The 25,763-nt window shown below is 31.1% G+C and overlaps 1 protein-coding gene and 1 long non-coding RNA gene across 2 annotated transcripts; both read right to left on the bottom strand.

Moving 5' to 3' along the window:
• Positions 1–16,851: 16,851 nt before the first annotated feature.
• On the bottom strand, positions 16,852–18,925 carry LOC105142194 (cytochrome P450 716B1-like). Its single transcript, XM_011049712.1, has 4 exons — positions 18,254–18,925; positions 17,625–18,066; positions 17,359–17,546; positions 16,852–17,266 (listed from the first exon to the last, which is right to left on the bottom strand). The coding sequence occupies exons 1-4, from the start codon at positions 18,797–18,799 to the stop codon at positions 16,952–16,954; spliced, it is 1,491 nt and encodes a 496-aa protein (XP_011048014.1). The 5' UTR covers positions 18,800–18,925; the 3' UTR covers positions 16,852–16,951.
• A 5,231-nt stretch (positions 18,926–24,156) lies between these two features.
• LOC105142193 (uncharacterized) lies at positions 24,157–24,504 on the bottom strand. Its single transcript, XR_845518.1, has 2 exons — positions 24,411–24,504; positions 24,157–24,328 (listed from the first exon to the last, which is right to left on the bottom strand). It is a non-coding gene; the product is annotated as an uncharacterized LOC105142193 (long non-coding RNA).
• Positions 24,505–25,763: the final 1,259 nt, after the last annotated feature.

Here is a 25,763-nt window from a genome sequence, read left to right as displayed (position 1 = left end):
TCAGATTGTTCATAAATATGTTTTTCATGAGCGAATTAAGCACATTGAAATCGATTGTCATCTTACTCGTCATTATCTTAAGCATGACACCATAACTTTTTCTTTTGTTTTTTTTTCTTTGCAGATTGCAGATTTCTTTAACAAGACACATTTTATTTCTTGTTTTTATTTTTTAGTTAGCAAACTCTCCATACTTGTAGCTCCTGCATCGTGAGTTTGAGAGTAGATATTAAATAATATTTATTTTATTTAGTTTTATTTATTAAGTATATAATAATATTTTTAATTTAACTTATATATAATTATTTTTTACTTAGATTAACACTAAAAGCTTATAATACATAAATTATTGAGAATCTAGCATTCTTTTCTTTTTTAAATAATATGAAGTTATACTAGAATACGGATCCAACCTCCTGCATGTTTACATCAAAATTCCATTGGAAGTCACCAAGAAGCAATAAAGGAGCCAGCTCTATTTTTCAAACTCCTGATATGTTGTCCTACATGTCAGAGATGACAACTGGCTACTGGCAAACTTGCAGTGTATACAGGGGTCATCCTTCTCATCAATACACATGGCATCATAGAATCGAGATTGAGAATTGAAATTGGGTTTGCTTTCTCTTTCTTGTAGTAAATAGATACAGGCAAATAACGTTTTCTGCAATTTTAACTAATAAAGAAAATCCTAATCTAATCTAAGATAGTTGTAATAAATTAGAACTCAGAGCTAAGTCATAACTTACAGGTTCTCAACTCAGAGACCTAGTTTTTCCAGATTGAGTTGCTGACTTTTCGGCTGCTTCTGCCACATATAAAGCATTTTAAATCTGGAGTTTTTTTCTCATTTCCTTCATTATCTTCAGTTTAGTCTTGTAAACTGCTTCTTCTAGCCGACCTACTGCAGCTTGGAAGTACTTTCCTGCAAGGACTGTTCCACCGACTCTGCTGCTGCCAATTCTTTGCTGCTGTTTTTGATGCTGCCATTGCTGTTGCGTTATCCAGCCTGGTTTTCATTATTTCCATACAGACCTGTTAAATGACAATGGTAGGTTATATCTTAAACCGGTTCAACTGGTTTGAGTCAATGATTTGATGGCTTAAGCCTATTCTTATTGGGTCAATTGTACAGACGGTCCATACCTTCAAATTGAACTTTTATATGATTCGGTTCACCGATTCACAAATTGAACTGGCGATCCAGTTTAGATCCGGTAACGTTAGTTCCCATGTAAAAAAAAAATCCACGTATCCTTACCGATTCGTATCACTTTGAAGTTTGTTGAAGTGAGTAGAGCCCAATATTGCAGGAGCGTGCTTTCAATTGACTTTAACAGTGATGTTTAGCTCATTTTCTATTAGAAGGAAACTAGAATTAAATAATCGGATATTAATTTAGCCGGATTAATTTATAATTTTTTTTTGGTATAATCAAAATTAGGGTCAAACAATCAATAAAGATAATATAATAATTACACAAATTAATACTAAGATTTTTTATGTAGAAAACCCGATACGGGAAAATCCACAAGACCATAGTTCACTTAAAAACTTTTACTATCAACAAATAATGAGTTCAAAATTATGTTTCCTCATATTCAACTAAAAGCTACAACATACATATCATCAAGAACAACTTATTATTAGAATACAACAAAATTAAAGAGAGAAATATTTGAGAAAAGCTTACAACACTAGCAACCTTATTTTTTGTCAAAACAACTAGCTTTCACAATACTAATATTTGATCCAACTGTACAAAATGAAGAGTAACGTGCATAAAAGTTGCTGTCAAAATCTCAACCTGATCTAATAGTGAACGAGATGGAAATAAAAAAATAAGACAAACTGCTCTACTATCCCTTCTCCTTTCTTTCTCCTGTTTTTCTTTGCTCTTTTTTGTTCTTCACCTTTGCCTTCTACAATGACAGACCATATTAATCCAAAAAGGTAGCCAACTACCTCTTACTAATTAATATGGTGGTCTCACTATCACATGATGAAGGACCACACACAAGAAATCTTTCCTTTACGCACCATATGAGGAATTTGTCATACTAGTGATTAATATATAAGCTTCAATTTGAAAGGCTTTACCAAGCCGGCTTCCCTTCAGCAAAACTCAAACTTCTATATCGGTAGAGGTTTGGTTATCATATTTGACACGTTGTTATTGATATAGATCTTCTCAACAACAAATGACTTCATCTCTATAGCATCTCGAATCCATTGATATCTAACCTTAATGTTCTTTGATCGAGAGTGAAAAGTAGGATGTTTATTAAGATAGATTGCACTTTGACTATCATAATGCAATACAAAATTCTCTTAAACTAGGCTAAGTTCATGTAAGAACTTCTTCATCCATAATAACTCTTTGCCCCCTTAAATAAGAGCAATATATTTAGCCTTTGTAGTGGATAATGTAACACATTTTTACAACCTTGATTGCCATGAGACTGCTCCCCCTATAAACTTCATCAAGTATCCTAATGTGGACTTTCTAGAATTAACATGTCAGCAATATCTATATCTGTGTATCCATCCAACACAAATAACATAAGCTAAAACAAAAGGTACCCTTAAGATGCTTGAGTATCCATTTCACTACTGACTAATGTTCTTTACTAGGATTGTAGAGGAACCGACTAACTATACCAACTACATGAGTTATATCTGGCTTTATACAAACCATGACATGCATCAAGCTACCAACTACAAATGCATAAGAAACCTTTTTCATCTCATCTCTTTCTTCATTACTTGAAGGACACTGTTTAGAAATTAGTTTAAAGTGGCTTGCAAGTGGAGAACAAACAGGTTTGGAGTTGCTCATGTTGAATCTCTCAAGTACCTTTTGAACATATCTCTCCTGAGATAGCCAAAGTTTTCCCTTCTTCCTGTCACGTGTGATCTTCATACCAAGAATCTGTTTTGCTGGTCCTAAGTCTTTCATTGCAAAAGACTTGCTTAACTCTTCCTTCAAGATTTGAATCTTCTTAGCATCATAGCCAATAATCAACATATCATCCACATACAACAAGAGAATAATAAATTTTCCATCTAGAAAACTTTTTATAAATACACAATGATCAGAAATGGTCCTATCTTTACCTTTTACTTCAAACCTTTCAGGTTGTTCCATATAAATCTCCTTATCTAAATCACCATGAAGAAAGACAATTTTCACATCAAGTTGTTTAACTTAAAGATTCAAATTAGCAATTAAACCAAGCACAACTCGAATTAAAGACATCTTGATTACTAGTGAAAAGATTTCTTTAAAATCAATACCCTTCTTCTAACCGAAATCTTTCACAAACCAATCTTGTTTTGGACCTTAGTTATGAGCAATGTTCATCAATTTTCAACTTGAACACCTATTTGTTCTTGAGTGCTCTCTTACCTTTAAGAAGTTTCATTAACTCAAAGGTATGGTTTTCATTCAAGGATTTCATCTCTTCTTGCATTGCTTTCAACCACTCACTTTTCTTCTCATGTGACATAGCTTTATTAAAGCATTCTAGCTCTCCCCTATCAGTAACCAATATACTTATAATGAGAATATTTGGTGGAAGGTTGGCAAGGTCTGGTTGACCTCCTCAATTGTGGCTTATCTAGAGCTTCTTGCATAACTTGCTTAGGAAATAACATCAATATCATCAGTAGCTGATTCAGAATCGCCAATTAATTGCTCAATAAGAAAACCACCATTATTATCATTTTGCAAATCTCATTCATGATTATAAGGCATCAAAGGTAACTGTCAGACAAGTTTTGGATTTGAATTAGATGAAATAAAAATGGTAAACCTTGTTTTCTCCTTTTGTTTAAAGTCTTTAATGGTTTGATTTTCAAAGAAAATAACATCTTTTCTTCTAACAATCTTTTTCTCTTTTGGATCCCATAACCTATAGCCAAACTTATCATCTTTAGAGCCCAAGAAAATACACCGCTTTGTCTTGTTATCAAGCTTAGACCTTCCATCTCTAGGAACATGTACAAATGCTTTACATCGAAACACTCTCAAGTGTGTATAAGAGACATCATTTCCTTTCCAAACTCTATCCAAAACATCAAATCCAAGATGAATTGATAGAGAATGGTTGATCATGGTAACTGTAATCTTCATTGCTTTACTCTAAAAGGATTTAGGCATCTTTGTATGAGAAAACATACACTAATTCTTTCAACAATGGTTTTGTTCATTCTTTCAGCCACTCCATTCTATTTTAAAGTCTTAGGAACTCTCTTCTCCAACTTTATAACATGTTCCCTACAATACTTTTCAAAAGGACCCCTAATTCACTATTATTTTCAGCTCAAATATATTTCAACTTTCTACTAGTTTCTCTTTTAACTCTAGCATGGAAATCTCTAAAGACATCAAGCATCTAATGTTTGGATTTCAAACAAGTGGCTCAAATTTTCATGCAGTGATCACCAATAAAACTAACAAAGTACAATGCACCTCTAAAAGACTTATCAATCATAGAGCAAACATCAGTATGAACTAATTCAAGAACATGTGATCTTCTATATGAAGGTGATCTTTGAAATGCAACTCTATATTATTTACCAACTAAACAATAAGTACATGTGTTCAAGTTCATACCTTTTAATGAAAGGTAGTTCTTCTTGGTAAGGATGCTAAGGCCTTTCTCACTTAAATATCCAAGCCATTTATGCTATAAATCAATAAAGCAATCTTCAATTGCATTCACCTTCGCTTTGATCACCTTGACTTATGATATGTAGAGACCCATCTCCTTCCCTTTAACAACAATTATAGAATTTCTAGAGAGCTTCCATTTACCATCTCTAAAGTAATTATGACAGCTTTCTTCTTCAAGAGTACTTGTAGAGATCAAATGTAGGCATATATCAAGCATATGCCTAACATCTTTAAGTAACAACTTGCACCTAGTATTGGTTTCCAACCAAATATCTTCAATGATCATAATACTAGCCATACTTGATTTTCAATCCCAAATTGACCAAAGTCACTAGCAGTGTAGGATGTGTAAAAATCATGTTGAGGTGTAACATGGTAAAAGACTGCTGAATCTGCAACTTAAGTGGTATCCTAACATGTAAGATTAACACAATCATCATAAAAAACAATGACAACATCACCTTAAAATACAATTACAACTATACCATTCTCTTCATTCTTGTGTTCATCCTTACTCTTGTTATCTCTTTTATACTTTCTATAGTCCTTTTGAATATGTGTTAGCTTGTCATAATAATAAAATTTAATTCACTTCCTTAATTGAGATCTTTCTCTTGACTTCTGACACGACCAAAAGATTGATGTCTTCTCCCAAGTGCAGGAGTGTCGAAGTAATAAAAAACCCGGCAAGACCGGGGTCAAACCACAGGAAGGTTAATTGTATAAATTATAGATAACAATAATACAATAACAAAAATAGTAACAATAATAATAAAAATAATAGTAGTAGTAGTAATAATAATAATAATAATAAAGAAGAAAAAGAAGAAGAAGAAGAAAAAGTTGATGAGAACTTTGAGATGAAAGATTAACGTAAGGATTAAACAATGATAACAATAAATGTCAAGGTTAGAGGATCCACTAATGGTATGTTAAATAAGTATAATATAAACTCTTATTATTCAATTGGAAATCACACACAAAGGAGGTTCCAATCATATTATAAATTGTTAACATAATTACATTAGTCATCTTATTTGATTAATGCTAATACTTGTAAATCTCGTCAGGCATTCATGATTATAACTTATGTTAACAACAAATCAAGTTCCTTTCATAACTCAGGTATCGGTTACACCATACAGTAAGGACTATGAAAGTATCAAGTATTTGTTATATCAAGTGTTATACAACATAAATCTAGATTAGTCATTTAACAAGCAAAGTATTAAAAAGTGAACAACATAACAAATACAAAACATGTTAGTGTCAAACATTAAAGTCCATATTAAGTTTACACTATACTTATTCTTACACCATTAGTGTAACCTTTTCACCTTGACATAATAAACTTAGCTAAACATAATAAAAGAAAGAAAAAAATAAAAAAATAAGAACATAAATAAGATAAAAGTTAACTGAGTAAAGGAAAAGAATTGAAAAGCATAAACTTGGTATTAATGAAAACAAAACTTAAGCATTAGAAAAATACAAAGAGAGAAAGCAAGAGCATGATCTTGATCTAGAAACCAAGATGCTTAAATGCATGGAAAATGCCTCCTTTTATAAGCTAAAATTAAGAACTATTGATTTCATGAATAATTGATGAGTGGGTGACCAACTTTTGGCTTGGTGATAATCCTTATCTTCTCTTATTTGCCCAAAACATCATTGATAACATTAGAATTGGAACCACTTGAAAACATGAAAGTTGTAGAAAATTATCTCAGCTTTTGAGGAAAAAAAATGGAGGTCATTTGGATTTTTAGAACTCTAGACGGGCCAAACACTAAACAGTGCGTAGACTGTAAGACAGATTCAGACTTCTTTGTTGTTGCTATAATTTGGACTTGAAAATGGTCTTTTTAAATCTTGGGCTCTATGAAATTTATAGGCCTGTGTCTTACCTTTTCATCGATATAAAGTAGACCTAAATCCGAGATCTATAGCTTCAGATATGACCTTATTACCGAACAGTGTTTTATTGAGCAGATATATAAATTTAATGAGAGTTTGTTTATCTGGATAGATTAATGGAAGTTAAATGATGAATACCTTGCTTTGTGGAATTTGCAAATTGTTTTTCTATTTTACGCTTTGATTACTAGGGACTAGTAATAAGCTGGTTGGGGGGTGTGATTAGTACTTAAAAGTGCATTTTTATCATGGTTTTATATCATCATTTTGCACTTGAAGTATCAATAACTCCTTAACTAAAATATGTTTTATAATAATGTATCTAATAATATAAGATACCTTTAATTTGTGGTAAATGTCTATTTTTAATGCAGGTCTATCACATAAATGAAAGGATTGATTGATGACTTGAAGAACTTAAATTGCAAGGATAAAGAGATGGCCAAACTTAGAAAAGAGATGCTGGTATAGTCTAAACCGGAACACTGTTCAGTAATTGAGTTATATCTGGAGCTATAAATCTTGAATTTAAGTGTACTTTATATGGATGAAAATGAAAGAGATGGCCAAACTTAGAAAAGAGATATTGGTATAGTCCAAACTAGAACACTGTTTGGTAATTGAGTCATATCTGGAGCTATAGATTTTGAATTTAGGTCTACTTTATATGGATGGAAAGGTAAGACATAGGCCTACCCTAAGATTTTAAAAGGCCATTTCAAGTCCAAATTATAGCAACAACAAAGAAGTCTGAATCTGTCCTACAGCCTGCACACTATTTAGTGTTTGACCCGCCTACAACTTTCATATGGAGCCCAAGATCTAAAAAGGCCATTATCAAGTCCAAATTGTAGCAACAACAAAGAAGCCCGAATCTGTCTTCCAGCCCGAGCACTGTTCGGTATTTTGGCCATATCTGGAGTTCTAGAAGTCCAAATGAGCTGAATTTTTTACACAAGAAAGCTGAGACAATTGCCTACAACTTTCATGTTTGCAACTGGCTCCAATTTTGACGTTATCAATGACGTTTTGGGCAGACAAGAGAAGATAAGGATTGTCACCAAGTCAAAAGTTGGCCACCCACTTATCAATTAGTCATCAAATCAATAGTTCCCAATTTTGGCCTATAAAAGGAGGCATTTGCCATGCATTTAGGCATCTTGGTGTTCAGATCAAGATCATGCTCTTCCTTTCTCTCTTTGTATTTTTTATGCTTTGCTTTCATTAATATTAAGTTTATGCCTTTCATTTCCTTTCCTTTACTTAGTTAACTTTTATGTTCTTATTTTGTTTATCTATTTTGCTTTCTTTCATTATGTCTAGCTAAGTTTATTATGTCAAGGTGAAAAGGTTACACTAATGGTGTAAGAATAAGTATAGTGTAAATATAATATGGACACTAACATGCTTTGTATTTATTATGTTGTTCACTCTTTAATACTTTGCTTGTTAAATAACTAATCTTGATTTATGTTGTATAACACTTGGTACAACAAATGCTTGGCACTTTCATAGCCCATAATGTATGGTATAACCGACACCTAAGCTATGAAAGGAACTTGATTTGTTATTAACATAAGTTATAATCATGAATGCTTGACGAGATTTACAAGTACTAGCATTAATCGAATAAGATGACTAATGTAATCATGTTAACAATTTATAATCTGATTGGAACCTCCTTTGTGTGTGGTTTTCAATTGAATAATAAGAGTTTATATTATACTTGTTTGACATACCATCAGTGGATCCTCTAACCTTGACATTTGTTGTTATTATTGTTTAATCCTTACGTTAATCTTTCATCTCAAAGTTCTCATCAACTTCTTCTTTTTCTTTTTCTATTATTACTATTACTATTACTATTACTAGTATTAGTATTAGTATTCTTATTACTATTAGTATTAGTATTACTACTATTATTGTTATTGTCTTATTATTATCTATAATTTATAAAATTAACCTCCTTGTAGTTCAACCCCGGTCTTGCTGGGTTATTTATTACTTCGACACTTCCGTACTTCAGAGAAGATATCAATATTTTGGTTGTGTCATTAGTCTTTGTGCATATCATATCTAAGTCCTAATTGGTCGGGGGAGTCACCAACCTATGTAGACTGATTATCTCATAGTACGAAGCCTCATGCTAATTGAATTTTGATTTTTTAACAAGCTTTACCTTATGATATTCTTGTCATAACCTATTTGAGAAACCTTCATATAAAAAACTAGAGCTATAATTATGTGTGTGTGTGTGTGTGTGTGTGTATATTTATTATTTTATTACCTCTTGTGTGTATATTGAATGTTATCTACTCACTAAGTTGTTAAACTCATCCTTTCATTATTTATCTTTTTCAGGCTCATAGCTTGATAGTAGGTCACTTTTGTTGGACCTTAAAAATCTGCTCTTTTGGTTGTAATTTGTACCTTTTTCTTTATGTTTAGTTAGTGCTCTAAAACTATGAATTTATATGAACTCTTGTATTAAGATAATCAAGTTATATTATGAAGCTAATTTTGTTATTAATGTTGTGTTGAACTTTGATTGAGTTAGGATAAGTTTGTGTGGAAGTTTGAGTTTGTATAGGTATGAAACCTTGAAGGGGAACCTTGCCTATGTGCCGATCATGGATTCAAGAATTAGGTCATGACAAAGTTGGTATCAGAGCTTTAGGTTAAAGAAATAATAATGTAGTTAATTTCATAGTAAATGGAGCATTAGGATCCATATCATCTTGTTTCTTGTCTTTGAAATTCTGAATTCTCATCAAACATGTCTTCTTCCTTTGTGATAGAGATGCTTTCCTATAATTCTATGATAATTATGATGTTATTGTTCTAGTATGACTTAAGTGCTCTAATTTCTTAGAAGATATGCCTAGGAATACATATAAAATTGATACTATTAGAGTAAATGATAATAAAGATGATGTCCTTATTGTGCAGTTTAGAAATGCAAGGTATAGGAGGAGGGGAAATACATCCACACCTTAACATATTCTTATTGTTTGCTCTTTTGAAAAAAAAATTATTTAATACAAGTACAACCCTTCGTTTGTTTCCATATTTTTCCATGAGGTTAGATAAGCAACCAACTTTGTTAAAATTCTCAGTTTTAGTCTCTACTCCCGTAGATGAATTAGTATTAGTGATGTATGTGTATCCGGATTATGAAATAGAGATTGGAGATAGGATCTTTATAAAAGACTTAAATGTCTTAATGTGGTAAATTTTGATGTTATTTTAGGAATAGATTGTTGATAAAGCATAGGTTTCAATAAATTATTAGGGTAAGAAAATAATATTTGATCTAGATGAAGAAGTTTGGTTGGTATTCCAAGGAGATAAAATTAGGTCTCTATCAAATATGTTGTCGGCTATCTCGAGGAAAATGGCCTGAAAAGGGGTACAGTGCTACCTAACATATATAGTGGATGTAGAGAAAGAAGTCCTTCAATTAGACCAAGTCCTTATAGTTAGGGAGATTATCGATGTCTTTCCCGATGACTTACCCAGATTGCCTCCATATAGAAAGATTGAGTTTTGTATTAATTTGGTTTTGGATACCAAACCAATATCAATGGCATCATATAGAATGGCGTTAGCAGAATGGAGGGAGTTAAAATTGCAACTGCAGGATTTGTTGGATAAAAAGTTTATCTGACAGAGTCTGTCTCCTTGGGGAGCCCTGATGTTATTTGTAAAGAAGAAAGATGGGTCATTGAGATTGTGTATAAATTATATGCAACTTAGTCGGGTGACAATTCAAAATAAATACCCACTCCCTTGCATAGATGATTTGTTTGATCAATTATAGGGAGCTCAATTCTTTTACAAGATCGATCTTTGATCTGGTTATCATCAATTAAGGATAAGAGAGGAGGAGATTTCGAATACAACTTTTAGAACTTGGTATGGTCATTATGAGTTCTTAGTGATATCTTTCGGATTGACCAATGCACCAGCAACTTTTATGGACTTGATGAATAGGGTATTCAGATAATTTATTGATTGATTTACGATAGTTTTTGTTGATGATATTTTGGTGTATTCGATGTCTAAAGAGGAGCATGAGTAACACTTAAGAATGGTGCTTTAAACTCTTTGAGATAATTAATTAGATGCAAAGTTCTAAAACAAAATGAGTTTTGGTTGGAGAGTGTAACATTTCTTGGGCATATAGTACCTAGGAATAAGATTGAGGTTGATTCTCAAAAGATTGAAATAATTAAGTAGTGGCTTAGGCCTACTTTGGCGATAGAGATTAGAAGTTTCTTAATTTTGGTCAGCTATTATTAAAGGTTTGTGGAGAACTTTACTTGGATTTCTGCACCATTGATTAAGTTAACACAAAAGAATATTAAGTTTTAGTGTTCCGAAGCTTGTGAGAAAAGTTTCTTAGAGTTGAAGCAAAGATTGACTATAACGCCTATTCTACTAGGACTATTAGGTTCTGGTGGTTACATAGTTTATTGTGATGCTTCGAGAGTGGGGTTAGGATGTGTTCTAATCCAGTATGGCAAGGTTATTGTCTATACTTCACGGCAACTGAAGAAGCATGAATAGAACTATCCTAAACATGATTTAGAGATGATAACTGTAATTTTTTTCTTTGAAGATTTGGAGGCACTAGTTGTATAGTAAAACTTGTGAGATCTTCATATATCACAAGAGTTTGAAATATATCTTTTAGCAGAAGGATCTAAATCTGAGGTAGAGGAGATGGATGGAGCTGCTGAAGGATTATGATTGTACCATAAAGTACCACCTGGGTAAGGCAAATATAGTTGCCGATACTTTGAGTAGGAAATCATGAAGGAGCTTAGCTTATATTCAGGAGGTACGAAGACCTCTGATTAGGAAGCTGCTTGGGTTAGTGTATAAAGGAGTCAGATTTGTTCTTAGTGAAGCTGGAACAATGATTGCTCACTTTTAGGTTAAGTCGAATTTGTTTGATAAGATAAAAGCAGCTCAGAAGAAAGATGATTTGCTACTTAGGATTAGAAATAAGGTTATGTAGGGTAAGGCTGTAGGTTATGTGATTGGTGATGATGATGTGCTGAGATATAAGAATAGGCTTTACGTACCTGATGTAAATGATCTGAGGAGAGAATTGATGTTATAGGCACATTATACAGTTTATATAGTGCATCCAGGTTCCACGAAGATGTATAAAGATCTTAAGGAATGTTATTGCTGAAATGGGATGAAGGCTGATGTAGCAAACTTTGTTTTTAAGTGTTTGACATGTCAAAGGGTAAAGGGTGAACACCAAAAACCTCTTAGATTGTTGCAACCATTATTGATTCCAGAATGGAAATGGGAAAGAATCACAATGGACTTTGTCACATGATAGCTTAGGAGTCGGGAGAATTATGATTCGATATGGGTAATTGTTGACAGTTTTATAAAATTAGCCCATTTTCTGCCAGTTAAGATTACTTATAGACATGCAAAGTTGGCAGAATTATATATTAGTGAAATTGTACGGTTGCATGGAGTGTCAATCTCAATAGTGTCAAATAGAGGTCCGCAATTTACATCGTGGTTTTATGTGAAGTTCCAAAAGGCTATGGGTACTAAATTGCAGTTCAATATAACTTTTCACCCTTAGACCGATAGTCAATCTGAGAAGACTACTCAAATCTTGGAGGATATGTTAAGGGCTTGTGTTATGGATTTTGGAGTTGATTGGAGTAAGTTCTTACCATTAGTGGAATTTGCTTATAACAATAGTTATCAGGTTAATATAGAGATGGCACCTTGTGAGGTTTTGTATGATTGGAAATGTAAATTACTGGTTTGTTGGTTTGAGGTTGGTGAGAAGAGGCTGATAAGACAGAAGTTTATTCAGATTAACTTAGAAAATATAGAGGTAATTAGAAAGAAGGTTCAAATAGCTCAGAGTAGACAAAAAAATTATGCAGATAAAAGAAGGCGTGACTTAGGTTTTTTAGTGGGTGATTATATGTTCTTAAAAGTATCACCGACCAAAGAAGTATTCAGGTTTAGGAAGAAATGCAAGTTAAGTCCTTGATTCATTGGACTGTATGAGATTTTGGAGAGAGTTTGGGCAATTGTTTATAGATTAGCATTACTACCCAACTTGTCTATTATGCATTCGGTATTTCATGTTTCCATGCTAAGGAAGTATATGTCAGAACCATTGCATATATTAAAAGTTTATCCCGTTGAATTGAGAGATGATATGATTTATGAGGTGCAATCGGAAGCTATAGTTGATCGACAAGGAAGTTTAGGTTGAAAGATATAGCTTTAGTGAAAGTGAAATGGAAAAGTCATTCGCATAAGGAAGCGACATGGAAGCTTGAGGACAAGATGCATAAAGAGCATCCTCATCTTTTTGATAATCTCGGTAAGTATTCAATCATTTCTATTAAGTTTCGAGGATGAAACTTTTATAAGGTGAGGAGATTGTGATGTTTTGATTTAAAAAAAATTAGGAAAAAGTAACAAAGCCCTTAGAGACTTAAAAGTAAGTATAAATGAATAAGGGCTATTGTAGTAAAGAAACAATAAGTTAATAAATATAAATAGGAAGAGGAAAAAAGAGAGAGAGATATATGAAATTAAGAGTGAAAAAATATTGATTGGAGAAGAGAAGAAAAGGGGAAGAAAAAGAAGAGAAAAGAGGGAAAGATAACGAAAAAGAAGAGATTTGTAGAAAATAAGTTTAAAGATAAGATTTAGGTTGTTAAATGTAGAAATGTGTGTTATTTGAGCTTTTAATTTCTATTTTAATAAATGTTAGGGTTTTGAAGATTGTGTTTTGGGTTTGATTGATGAATTAATTTGAATTTTATAAGGTTGATTGTTGCGAGTAATGTATTAGTTAGTTGATCATAGAATATTTTAGATAAAAATGATGATTTTGAGTTATAATTTGTGTAAATAGTGAATTTTAAGTTAGAATTCAGGAAAAAATAGTAGTTAATCTGTGAAAATTCTAGGTTTGAGGTTGAAGATGATGAAAATTCAGTTTGGTCCCTCAATTTGTGAAAATTATAGTTTAGTCCCCAAACTTTGAAAAATTATTGATTGGTCTGTGGAGCATATTCTGAGATTCTGGACAGAATAAAAGATGAATTATGGGTAGAATTCCAGTATAGCTATGAGTTTTTAACACTTTAAATTTGGTCATTCAATTTGACAAAAATTACAATTTGAACATAAAAATGTGAAAAAAATTCCAGAATGGTCCCTAAAGCATAATTAGAGATTCTAGATAGAAATGAGGATGAATTATGAGAAAAATTCTAGTATAGTTATGAATTTCTAATACTTTCAATTTGGTCCTCCAAATTGACTAAATTATAATTTGACCCTAAAAAGAGGATAAAATTCCAAATTGGTCCCTAACTATAATTTAGCTTTTTCAGATTGGTTTTATGAATAATTAAGGGCTATTTAGTGAATTATTATCAAGTCTTATTATTTTTTTTTATTATGGATTAAATTTCAGGAAAACCGTTTAATTTTTGGGTTTTAAAGAATATTGACTAGTTAGTTAAAAAACATATAGAGTTATGGAATACACCCTTAGTTAAGTATATTGAATAGGTTAAATGTTCTTTCGAGTCGTTTTTGAATATATTTTCTTTGTATTCAGATAATCCTGATATTCTACTGATAGGACGTTGTTGAATTTTTTTCGGTATTTACTTTTGACTTCTATTTGTTTTTAAGTCAGGCAAGTGAATAATTTTTTATATGTATGAAAAATATTATAATTATTGATTTGTTAATATAAATTAGACCATGCTTATATATATATATATATATATATATATATATATATATTATCCTTGTTATGATGAAACATAATTAATTGTTGAATCTGAATTCTTGATATGAAACAGTATATATTTTGAATTGACTTCTGAATTAATAAATCCTCATTTCATTGATGTCATGAGTTGAGTCTTGAGATATGAATATGTCTATTTGATTATGACTATGAACCTATGGTATGTCAGTTAAAATACCCATGCTTAGAAGATAGTATTAGTCTTTCTGCACATTGTATATGAATCCTAGTTGGTTGTGAGAGTCACCAACATATGTGGATTGATCCTCCCACTGTAGGGAGCCTCATGCTCATTGCATTTTGATTTTTTTACGAGCTTTACCTTATGATATTCTTGTCATGGTCTATTTGAGGAACCTTCTTATAAGAACCTAGAGCTATAATTATATGTATATATATTCCTATTGTTGTATTACCTCATGGATATAAATTGAACGTTATCTACTCACTAAGTTGTTGAACTCATTCTCTCATTATTTATCATTTTCAGGCTTATAACTTGATAGTAGGTCACTTTTGTTGGATCTTAAAAACCTGCTCTTTTGATTATAATTTGTACATTTTCTTTTATGTCTAGTTAGTATTAAAAAAATATGAATTTATATGAACTTTTATATTAAGACAATCAAATTATATTATAAAATTAATTTTATGATTAATGTTGCGTTGAACTCTGAATGAGTTAGGATAAGTTTATATGTAAGTTTAAGTTTGTATAGATATGAAACCTTGGAGGGAAATATTTGTCTATATGTCGGTCATGGATCCAAAAATCAGGTCATGACACATTTTTTCTATTTGTTAAAATTCAAATCGGTCTATATTCTAGGTTGATCGAGTCTCAGATCAACCCCCTGAGCCAATCCTGGTTTTATAACTGAGGTTATTATACTATTTTTAATTTTAATACTCAATATAAATTAAAGTAAATAAAATAATATCTAATTAATTTTTTAAATATGTAAATTTAGTAGCAATTAATATCAGGGTAAAATATATTTTTGTATATTTTATTATATCTTATTCACCATCAACCAAATAAAATAAAAAAAATAATTATTTTATTTTATATATCATTACCAAACACAATTTTATTTTTGTTTTGTGTTCTATTTTATTTTCTCTATCTCTTTTGTTTCATAACAGTAACCAAACGCTCATGGAAAATATGATATCATGATGAAGAGGCTGTTTTAAAAATTTATCTAATTTATATAATCAAACAAGCAATTTGGGAGAGTTAAATCAAACTAGCATGTCGAAAATCAATGTGTAGGGTAAAACCTTTGCAGGCAGGGCTAAAAAATGTCAACATAGAAATTCAAAATAATTCTATGATGATAGAAAATATTTATATGAAATGGTAAGGAAAAAGAATTCAAAAAACCACAACATCAAGTTCTGTTTCGCAGTGTGCTTAGTCGCTTTGATCACTGCCAATAATATATAATTAGATTTTAGTGATCATGTTGGGACATAATAAGGCTTACTTCTTTTTTTTTTTTATAATTCGAGGTGTCATGCCAACTTACATGTATTACAATTAATTTTCAGATTCACTAAATATCCTGCAAGCCCAGCAACTAAGTAAGGTATAACGAGAATGACAAATATGTACGCTAAGACTTGAACCTAAAATGCTTAGACAGACAAACCCTGCCAAAACTGCTAGGCTACAAGTTTTGGTATAATAAGGCTTACTTGTTTGGTATGGTGGTAGTTTTTATTTTTTAAAGTGTTTTTTAAATTATTTTTTGTTTGAGAAAAATAGTAAACTAATGCTATATTTTTATATATTTTTCAATAATTTTAATATACTAATTATATATAAAAAAATAATTATAAAGAAATTAAAATATTATTTTTAATGTATTTTTAATTAAAAATACTTTTAAAAATATTATACACTATATTACGACAAATTAAGTATCTCAAAAGATATCCTAGATTGTCCTTATTTGTTATAGAATAAGATCAATAATAATAATAAAATAAAATAAATCAATTTCCTGCTGTTGGAAATCACCAAAATAATGTACTTGTTCGTTTGTCTGGGAATCATCATGGATACCAAAAATCTTAATCATTTCATAATTTTCATATTGGAACAAATTATTGTCCCAACAAGTACCTATTTCGAAGATGCCTATCTTTTTTCTTCTTGGTGGCGGATTACCATGCACCTTTTCGATTCTCTACCGAGCTGGTCATCTATGCCTATATATATATATATATATATATATATGAAGTCTTGATGAGTGGATTTCCCTATTTGTTAATTTCCTCTTCCAATAGTTTTCGGGAGATATAATGCATTCGGAGAGTAAAATTAGTCTTATACATCTGTAACTAAGATTTGCTTTCAGATGTTCTCTCAATTCTTGAAGCTAAAAGGAGAAAACATTGCATAGGCCATATTATTACAACTAGTTGGAATTTCATTTCAACAGTTATATTGTAATGGAATAGTATCATATAGAGCATCTGTTTTTAACTTCCATTGGAATAGATGTAGGAGTTTGCATTCAGTTTACTTTGGTAGGGATCTTTGGCTCAATTTCTATCTCCAGTCCATCCTTGAAAATTGGCAATGGATCCCTTGAAAAAGAAGTGTTTGGGTGACATAGCTTCCATGTAAACCTGTTCACTAGGTAATGTATTGTTATCAGAGTTTCAAGTCTTGCAAATTCATATCCAGGACATATTCTAGCTCCGCCTCCGAATGCCACAAAACTATATGGAGGAACTGATGCCTGTTTGTCAAAGTGTCCCGGATCAAAATCTGATGGATTTGGGAAGACACACTCATCCATGTGTGTCATGCAGGCTGCCCAGGCTACCTGAGTCAAAACTTAGCAAAAGACATGTTATCTTGTAGCACTGGTGAGTAAGTTACAATGACAAGGGAAACACACTGAGACTTGAACCATACCTGCCATCCTTTGGGAATTAGGTATCCTTCATATTCAAAATCTTTTAGGACCTTCCTGAAGAAGGAAAACACTGGAGGGGTCATCCTTAGAGACTCCGTCGCTACTCTCCATGTGTATCTCATTCTCTGGAGATCATCCCATGTCAAAAGGTCCTCTGAGACCTTACTCCCGGCAATCTCCTCTTGTTCTGTAGTCTCAAATTTTAGTAACTGCTTGGAATTTGTTCAATATTTTTGGTCTTTATTGAATCAATTTAGTTGCGTACCTTGAAGAACGCTGGCATAAACAGATGGATTATTGGCTAAAATATTGATCAAGAAACTGAGGAGGATGGAAGTTGTGTCATATCCAGCTATCATTATAAGGATAACATTATCTACTATTTCCTCATCAGATAATGCTGCTGAAAAGTCCGCATTTCTGAGACTAAGCAGTGTGGTGATAAGATCTTGTCGTGGAGAGGTGATTTGATCCTCCATTGCAGCCCTCTTTTCATGAATCAGATCCATGACAATCGTTCTGATTTTTTCTCTAGCTTGGAGGCTACGGTTGAAGCATGTGAAGGGAAAATTGATTGGCACAGAAAGAACACCCTTCAGCAGTTGTTTGAAGAGCTCTACAAGTATCTCTCTTTTTGCACTTTGCTCTATTCCGAATATCAGTGAGCTCATAACGTTGAAGGTAAGAGTCTTCATCAATGGCATTGCCTGCGTTGTAAAGAGAAATAAGAGATGTATAAGACATAAAGAAATGCAAGAGTACACAGTTTTCATTACTTCACCAGTGATTTTCAACCTGTAGAGGTCAACAGTGAAAATTAGGACATTTACCGTAATAAGCACTTATCATTTTTATGTAGTGCAAGTATTTTGTCGTTTGATAAAATTGACCTACCAAAACCTTCTTCTTTCCATGCCAATGAATCTTGAAATGCTTTCTGACTTCTTCATCCATCTTACCAACATATTGCTTCAACACTTCAGGCTTTAAAATCGATACAAGAGCTCCTCTAACACGCTTGTGCTCATGACCACTCATTTCCAGGATATTCCTCTCGCCGCAAAGCCTTCTTATAGACGATGGTTGCTGGTTGGCAAGTAGGCTATCATCACAGGTGTAGATGAACTTGTTTGCAGCCTGACCGCATACGAATACTGTTGGAGCCCCCAAAAGGCTCATTTTCGAAATGGGGCCATATTTTCTTATTTTATCCTGAAGCCATTCTTCTGCTCTATTTTTCCTCATGGCACTTAGGAAGCTGAAAGTTTGGCCAATGATAGGGAAACCCAAAGAACCTGGTGGTAGCTTTTTTGAACTTTTCCTGCAGGCGATCAGGAGAAGGTAGAGAGGGAGAAGGAACAAAAGCATAGAGAAAAAGATTGTTGGACTCATAGTTACTACTATCTGTGCTAGTGTAACTAAACCTGAGATATTTTCCATAAACAAATTAGTAGTGATTCTTGTTATAGGAACTCTGAACTTGTCTCTTATTCTTAACTACAGAATCTGCATTCTTACATTTTTCTTGTCGTTCATGCATAGCATTTATCCAAGCACCAAAACATAAGAACAAGAATCAATTTGAATCTTTCGTAATTGACAAATAGGAACTCCTTCAAGGGTTGCTATCAGGCAGGTGGAATATTCAATGAGCAGCTGGTCTAACAGTAACACAATTCTAAAGTATTTGAAAGTTCTACCAAAGAAAAATGTCATAAAATCCTGGTGAAGGCATGTATCTGATTAGAATTTAAAATCCCTATCAAATTCTGTCAGGTGACATAAAGCAGCAAGTAGAGTATCATCCGAATGACCGGCGATGCATATAAATCCGTCCACATAACGTCAAACCAAGAAAGACAATTTACAATTTATCAGCTAGTCTTAGGAAGTATTTTGCCGCTGGGCCTGTTGAGACTACATTTGTTATAACCTAGCACTAGTTTTAGTGCTAATTAACTATGGAAGAGCCTTGGCCCCTAAAATATGGCTGGCATATCTTGTGTTGACACATTCAATAGCAGGAATATTCGGAGATGACCCCAATATCCACTGCCTTACAAAATTAATTAGCATCAGTTTATCAAAGGAAGATTTTTTCATACAGCTGAACTCTTTCTTTAATAATTTATCTAATCAAATTATCTACTTAAATTGGGATCAAATTAACCATTTTAATCACTTAAACCAAATATTTCCCAAAATTAATTATTATTGTGGAATAAATTATGGATTTGAGAAATTGATATTGTAAGACCTAAACTTTTGGCCCAAAATTAAGTCCAAGTCAGCGCTAACCCAATCTAAATTAACATAAGTATTTAAAAAATAGTTGCAAGAGAATTTCTTTCATCTCTTCTAATTCTTATAGCTACCGTGACTCTCCCCTCCTCAAACCAAAAATTTTGATTTTCTATATTGAGTTTTTTATTAAAAAAAATGGAAGTAACAAGTAAGTGGTTCTCTTTTATATTACTTTCGAGTTTGTTTATGGAACGATTAAAGAAGAGATTAGGATTTATATTGTTAAGATTGATTTATGATTATTAAGGGTTTAATGTTATGTGAGTAATTAGTATGTTGTTGAAAAAAAAAATTATGAGTTGATTTGTTTAAATTAATTTTTATAAGTTAAGAAATTTATTTTAACTTTACTAGAAAATTTGGATAGAATAGTCTTGACAAAAGGTCTTAAGGTTGAAGATGACAAAATTTTATTTTGGTCCTTGATTTATAAAAATTTTAGTTTAGTTTCTAAACTTTGAAAAAATTACAATTTGAACCCTAAATGTATTTTGAGATTATAGGCAGTGTTAGTATGAGGTTAAAGATGATGAATCTTAGTTTGATAATTAATTTGAAATATTTTTGGTTTGATCCCTCAATTTGAGAATTTACATTTTAATCCCTAAAATTTATAAAAATTATAGTTCGGTCCCTAATTTGTTCTTGACAGAATTGAGGATGGTTTATGGGTGAAATTTCACTCTAGTTATATATTTACAATTTGGTCCAGTTTTGGTAAAATTATGTTTTGGTCTCTCTTTTGGATAATTGTCATTTTAGTCCCTAAACCCAAAAGACTAAACCTGGTTTTCTTTTATACATTAGAATCTTTTACTTGTGTTGCTTTGAGTTGCCTTTAAGTATATTTTGTATATTTATTATAGGTTCTCCTAACGATTATCAATAGATTTTTCGAGTATTTTATCTAGTATTCTTTTTAGTTCTATATTTTCCGGGTGAGTGGAATAATCTTTAATATTTATATAATATAAATAAATATGTATGTTGATTATATGATGAATATGACTAGCTAATCTCTTGAATACTTATATAAGTTGCTTTATTTTCCGAGTATTTACTTATTCTTGAATTTGCACTCACTTTCTGTTAAACTAAATTCTATTTGATATGATATACATTTTATTAATAATTATTCGAATATCTATTATGCTTTGATATAGAACTTGTCAGTAAAACTATGCTAATGGAGAGTAGTTAGCCTATGTACATATAGTATTCTATATACCTAACTGGTGAGAGAAGCATCAACCTGTGGTGACTAATCATCCCACAGTGGTCACCTTGGATGTCATCTGGTCGCTAACATGCATTTCACTACGTTATGATAATATGTTTAGTGAATATATATATATATATATATATATGAAAATAAATCACTTGCAAATTATTAATATCTAAAATGTATATTAAATATTATTCCCTTACTAAGTTGGTTGAACTCATCACTTATTTTTTATATTATTTCAAGTTCTTAGTTTTTGTTAGCATATGGACTTATTGAGTGTTCTTGTTTCTTCAATTTTGATTAGTATGTCTTACTTGTTTTGCAAGGCTTTCCTTTTAGTTCTGATTCGATATCGTAGACACTTCATTATACCCTGTTTTAATTAAGTTTGGATTTTTGACAATGCAATGAGTATTATAAATTATTGTTTTTGTTTTAACTATCGATGAGCAATTTTGAACTATCATTTGGTTTTATTAGTTTTGAATAATATAATATTTCTGAAGATTATGAAATTTTATATATTTTTAAATAACTTGTTCTTTTGATATGTCTATTTAAGGCTTAGTGTAGGTGGGGTGTCCTTTTAACATCACTTCTCTATTGTCAATCATGGACCCGAGATTCAAGTCGTGACAAAGATGGTATCAGAGCCAACCTCACTGGTTGTTTGATTATACTTACGGGGTTATCGGCTCTTTTAATGGATTGTAATATCTCACATTGACGAGTGAGAGTGGTAACTGGTCTTATTAAGAGTGTTAGTTGCCAACTTGTCATACTCGTTTTAGGGCATCAAGCTCAGAAATGAGCTCACGTTACTAGAAACAAAACCGTGAGGACGATAAGGCGCAAAGCAAATAATATATGACAGGTTGGGCTGGGCTGTTACATTTAGTATTAGAGCTCGGTTTTGTTAAAACCTTGTAATATGTTTTTTTGTTAAAATCCCTGTAATACATGGACCTTAGGATCCTTCTCATCTTGTTATGATTCCTCTTTGTCTTTTTTTTTTTAAACTTTTATTTTATTGTTGTGTTGATATATATGTGAGGAAATATATATGTATGTGAATATTTGATATGAATATATCATTGGATATACTATATATAATATGTGTTTTTCAAACATGTGATAATATTTGATGTAAGTATATTCTTGGATATAATATATGTGGTATAGGTATTTTGCATACATGTGAGGAAATACTTGTGTGTATAAATATTTGATATAAGTATATCCTTGAAAGTATTTGTATAATATGTGTATATGAGTAATAATATTTCTTGAAAATACTTAAGCATAAGTATTTGGTATAAGTATGTTTTTAGAAGTATTTGTATAATATATGTAAATGAGCATAAATATATTTTGCAAGTATTTATGAAATATGTGTGTGTCATATGAAGTGAGTAATTATTATAAATATTATTTAAAAGTATTTTGACTTATGAGAAAAATAATATTATATCTAAAATAAATATGATTTGTTTATATATATAATTTGTCATTGTGTGATTTTGAAATATAAATTTGATATGAATTTCTGAGTGATTTTAATATATAAATCTAATATAAATTTTTCAATTAAAATAACAACATTAACTTGTGTGAAAAGCCTCACATAGATTTGTATGCTCTATTTATATTTGATTTTTCTTTTGACTTGTAGTGTTTTAAAAGTATGTACATATACAAATAATGTTAGTGGGTGCATATTTGATGTAAGTATGTGTTTTTGAAGTATTTAAACAACTTATAGTATTTTTATATTTAAATTTGATTTTTCATCATATTTATATCTATATAAGTTATCTTTGGTAAATATTCTAAAAAATATGTCTAATAATCTAGTAGATATTCTTTCTCTCTTCAAATGTTCATTTCTCTTTTATTTCTATCATTTTGTTATGTTCTAGTAGATATTCTTTATTTTTTTATCTTGTTTGTATCTTTAAGGTTATAGTTTTGAATTTTCATCTAATGTTCTGTCTTCTTACTTATCAAATTCATTTGAATAGTTTTTTTACATATCTATATTGCATTTAACTTCCGAACCACAAGAATGACTTTAGCTACCTCAACTATTTTTTTAATCTGATTCTCTCAAACTACTAAATCAATTGTTGCTACCTCAAGATGATTTTCTTTGATTTCAATTTCTCCTGATGCAATGAAGTCTTTGTGGCCATGAATTTTTAAAATAGATTCAAAAGCCTCTTTGCTTGTTTCATATTCTGTAGTCTGTAAATTTGATGCATTATATGAGGTTTTATTTTTTTTTCTACTTGGACTTCATTTAGACTACCCTTTTGTATGTTTGTATTGATTTCAACCCTAAATCTCGAGTTTTCAAACTCATTGGTTTCATCCTTATGCAAACATGTATCTCCTGTTATCTTTAGTGGACATCGATTTTATGGATCCATTGGTATTTTCACTTGTACACAATCTTTGATATTCTTAATAATCATTTCAGTCTTACAATCCTTTTTCTTAGAAAGAAATGTCATTATTAGTGTCTGATTTTGCTTTCTAATTTCTCTTTTGAGATAGTTTGACTTAAATTACTCTCATCTTGTTTTAGTGCTTCAAGCCTTGAGAGTTAGTCATGGATACTAATTTTGGACCGTCTTTGATTTCTTCTTTAGTTTCATCAGGAGTTTCACTCATTTGGACTTTAATTTTGTATATCTTTATTAGATTGAAGCTTTAATTAGGATATGTCATGTTCCATACAATCATCTTCTTGCAATACACTATTAAAAACATGGGTTACTAGCTTCTAAATTTAGCAACAGAATTATTTGTTGCTAAATTCAATAACAAATTTGCAACGGATTAAACATATATTATTTTTTTAATATTAGCAACAGGCTTTAGCAATGGAAAATCCGTTGCTAAAGACAACGTAAAGTTTGCAACGGATAATCTGTTGTTAATTAAAAAAATAATTATTTAAATCTTAATATAAAACCAAAATTATAGAAACCGTTGATTGCTTTTGATATGATAAAATCTCAACCGTTTAATTTTGCTCCATTGCTTTCTACACCTGCAAAACTCCCCCCCACCCCACACCCTTGGAGACGTAAACAAAGAACAATAAAACCAGCAGCTGAAAATTAATTAACTTTCCATCTTCTTCATCCCTAATAGCATACATAGTTGTAGAAAAATCACCCTCTCTTTGTCGATTTGGTTTTCCTTTATCCCAAACTTTTCATCTTCTTCTCATTCATCTTCAACATCCCTAATTTTTTTATCATCTTTTTCTTCTTCATCTTAACAGTTTCAATCTTTCTCTGTAAACCACCAAAAACACAGACCCATGACAATATCACACTAGACCCATTATAATCACTAAGGAACATCTTGATTTACCCCTTCTCTTTGTAAACGGGTTGGGTTTTGCACTCTTTTCTTCAATAATTCAGGTAATTAATTTAGGATTTATATTTTTATCTGTTGCAATTTAACTTGCACTAAAACATTTTAACCTAACTTTTCTAATATCATGTGTTATTTTGTCATGTAGATTCATCATATTCACCTATAACTCAAGAACACAGGTAATAATTTTTTTTACCGATACTTTGAATAATGGTTTTATGCTATTAATTCGATAATATAAGGGTTTATGAAATGCTTTTAAAATGATCCATAACCTAATTATACATGTTTAATTGAAAATTTATAAAAAAAACCCAATTTAATTTTTAGGGTTACAGTTCACAAATTGAGTGATTTTAGGCAACTGGACCAATGCTGGTAATTTATGTGTTTGGAAGAGAGTGATTGATAGAAATTATGCATCAATTCAATTTCTTCACTTTCACTGGGGTATTTCATGATGCTATAACTTGCTATCTCTCTGCTTCAACTTTTCAACTTGTGATGCTCTACTTCTATAAATTTTAAGTGTTACAGCAGTATATGGATGCTGTTCAAATCTAAAGAGTCTAACAACTAGTTAACCTGTGATGCTCTGCTTCTGTAGTAGTTCAAGTGTTTCTTTTTTTTCTTGTTGTGATTTGATTGAGCATGCTTGCAAAGTTTTAGTGCTTCATCTTAGTCATAGCCAATCCAAATTACTAGGATGTGGTGGTTGTTGATTCATGTAGTTAGTTTTTCAAAATATGCAATTATTAGATTTAGTTGTAAAACTTAAACGCACTTATTTTCCTTGACAAAATTCAAATTTTGCGATCCTATTCATATTTCTAATATCATCTCATTTTCTGGAATAATTCACCTTTTATTTTGCTTTGTGTTATTCAGGAGAAACCTCAACTATTTTAGTTTGTTTTAAATTAAAAGCAGGTACCATTTGTTTAGACCACATGGTATTCACAAAGTTGTATTTATTGTGATAGATTTATATTTATGTTTTTATCTAATTTCTGCTCCCATAGGTCAAGGCAACACACCAACTTCTCAAGACTATTCCATATAACGATAGGAGCAGGAGGGTTGATGGAGTTACTATTTTCAGCAAACAAAATTTAGGTATTGCAATAACTACTAGAGACAGAATTAAGTGGTGTTCATTGATTCTCTTGTATCAAAAAAATTAATAAATAAATTGGGGGGTTTTGATAATGCATATCTAAATTTATTTTCCTTGTAGATCCTAGTTTTGGATGTTCATGTGAACATGATACTAGTTATCTTCAATTAACTTTTTAGGGCATAGGACTGTTTCTTTCCTTTCCTTATTCAATGCCAATTTGTATATAAAAAAATTAATTGAATGATTTTCTTTCTTTAAATCTGATATTAATTTTTTTTTTGGATGGAAATTATGAGACCAAAATGAAACCTGGAGATGACTAAATAATATATCAATTAACTACAAATTTATTTTGATTG

The sequence above is a fragment of the Populus euphratica genome, unplaced genomic scaffold (genome assembly GCF_000495115.2).
Source record: "Populus euphratica unplaced genomic scaffold, PopEup_1.0 scaffold137.1, whole genome shotgun sequence".
Lineage (NCBI taxonomy): Eukaryota > Viridiplantae > Streptophyta > Magnoliopsida > Malpighiales > Salicaceae > Populus > Populus euphratica.
Note: the sequence above shows the minus strand (reverse complement) of the source record. Positions and strands in the feature narration are given on the sequence as shown.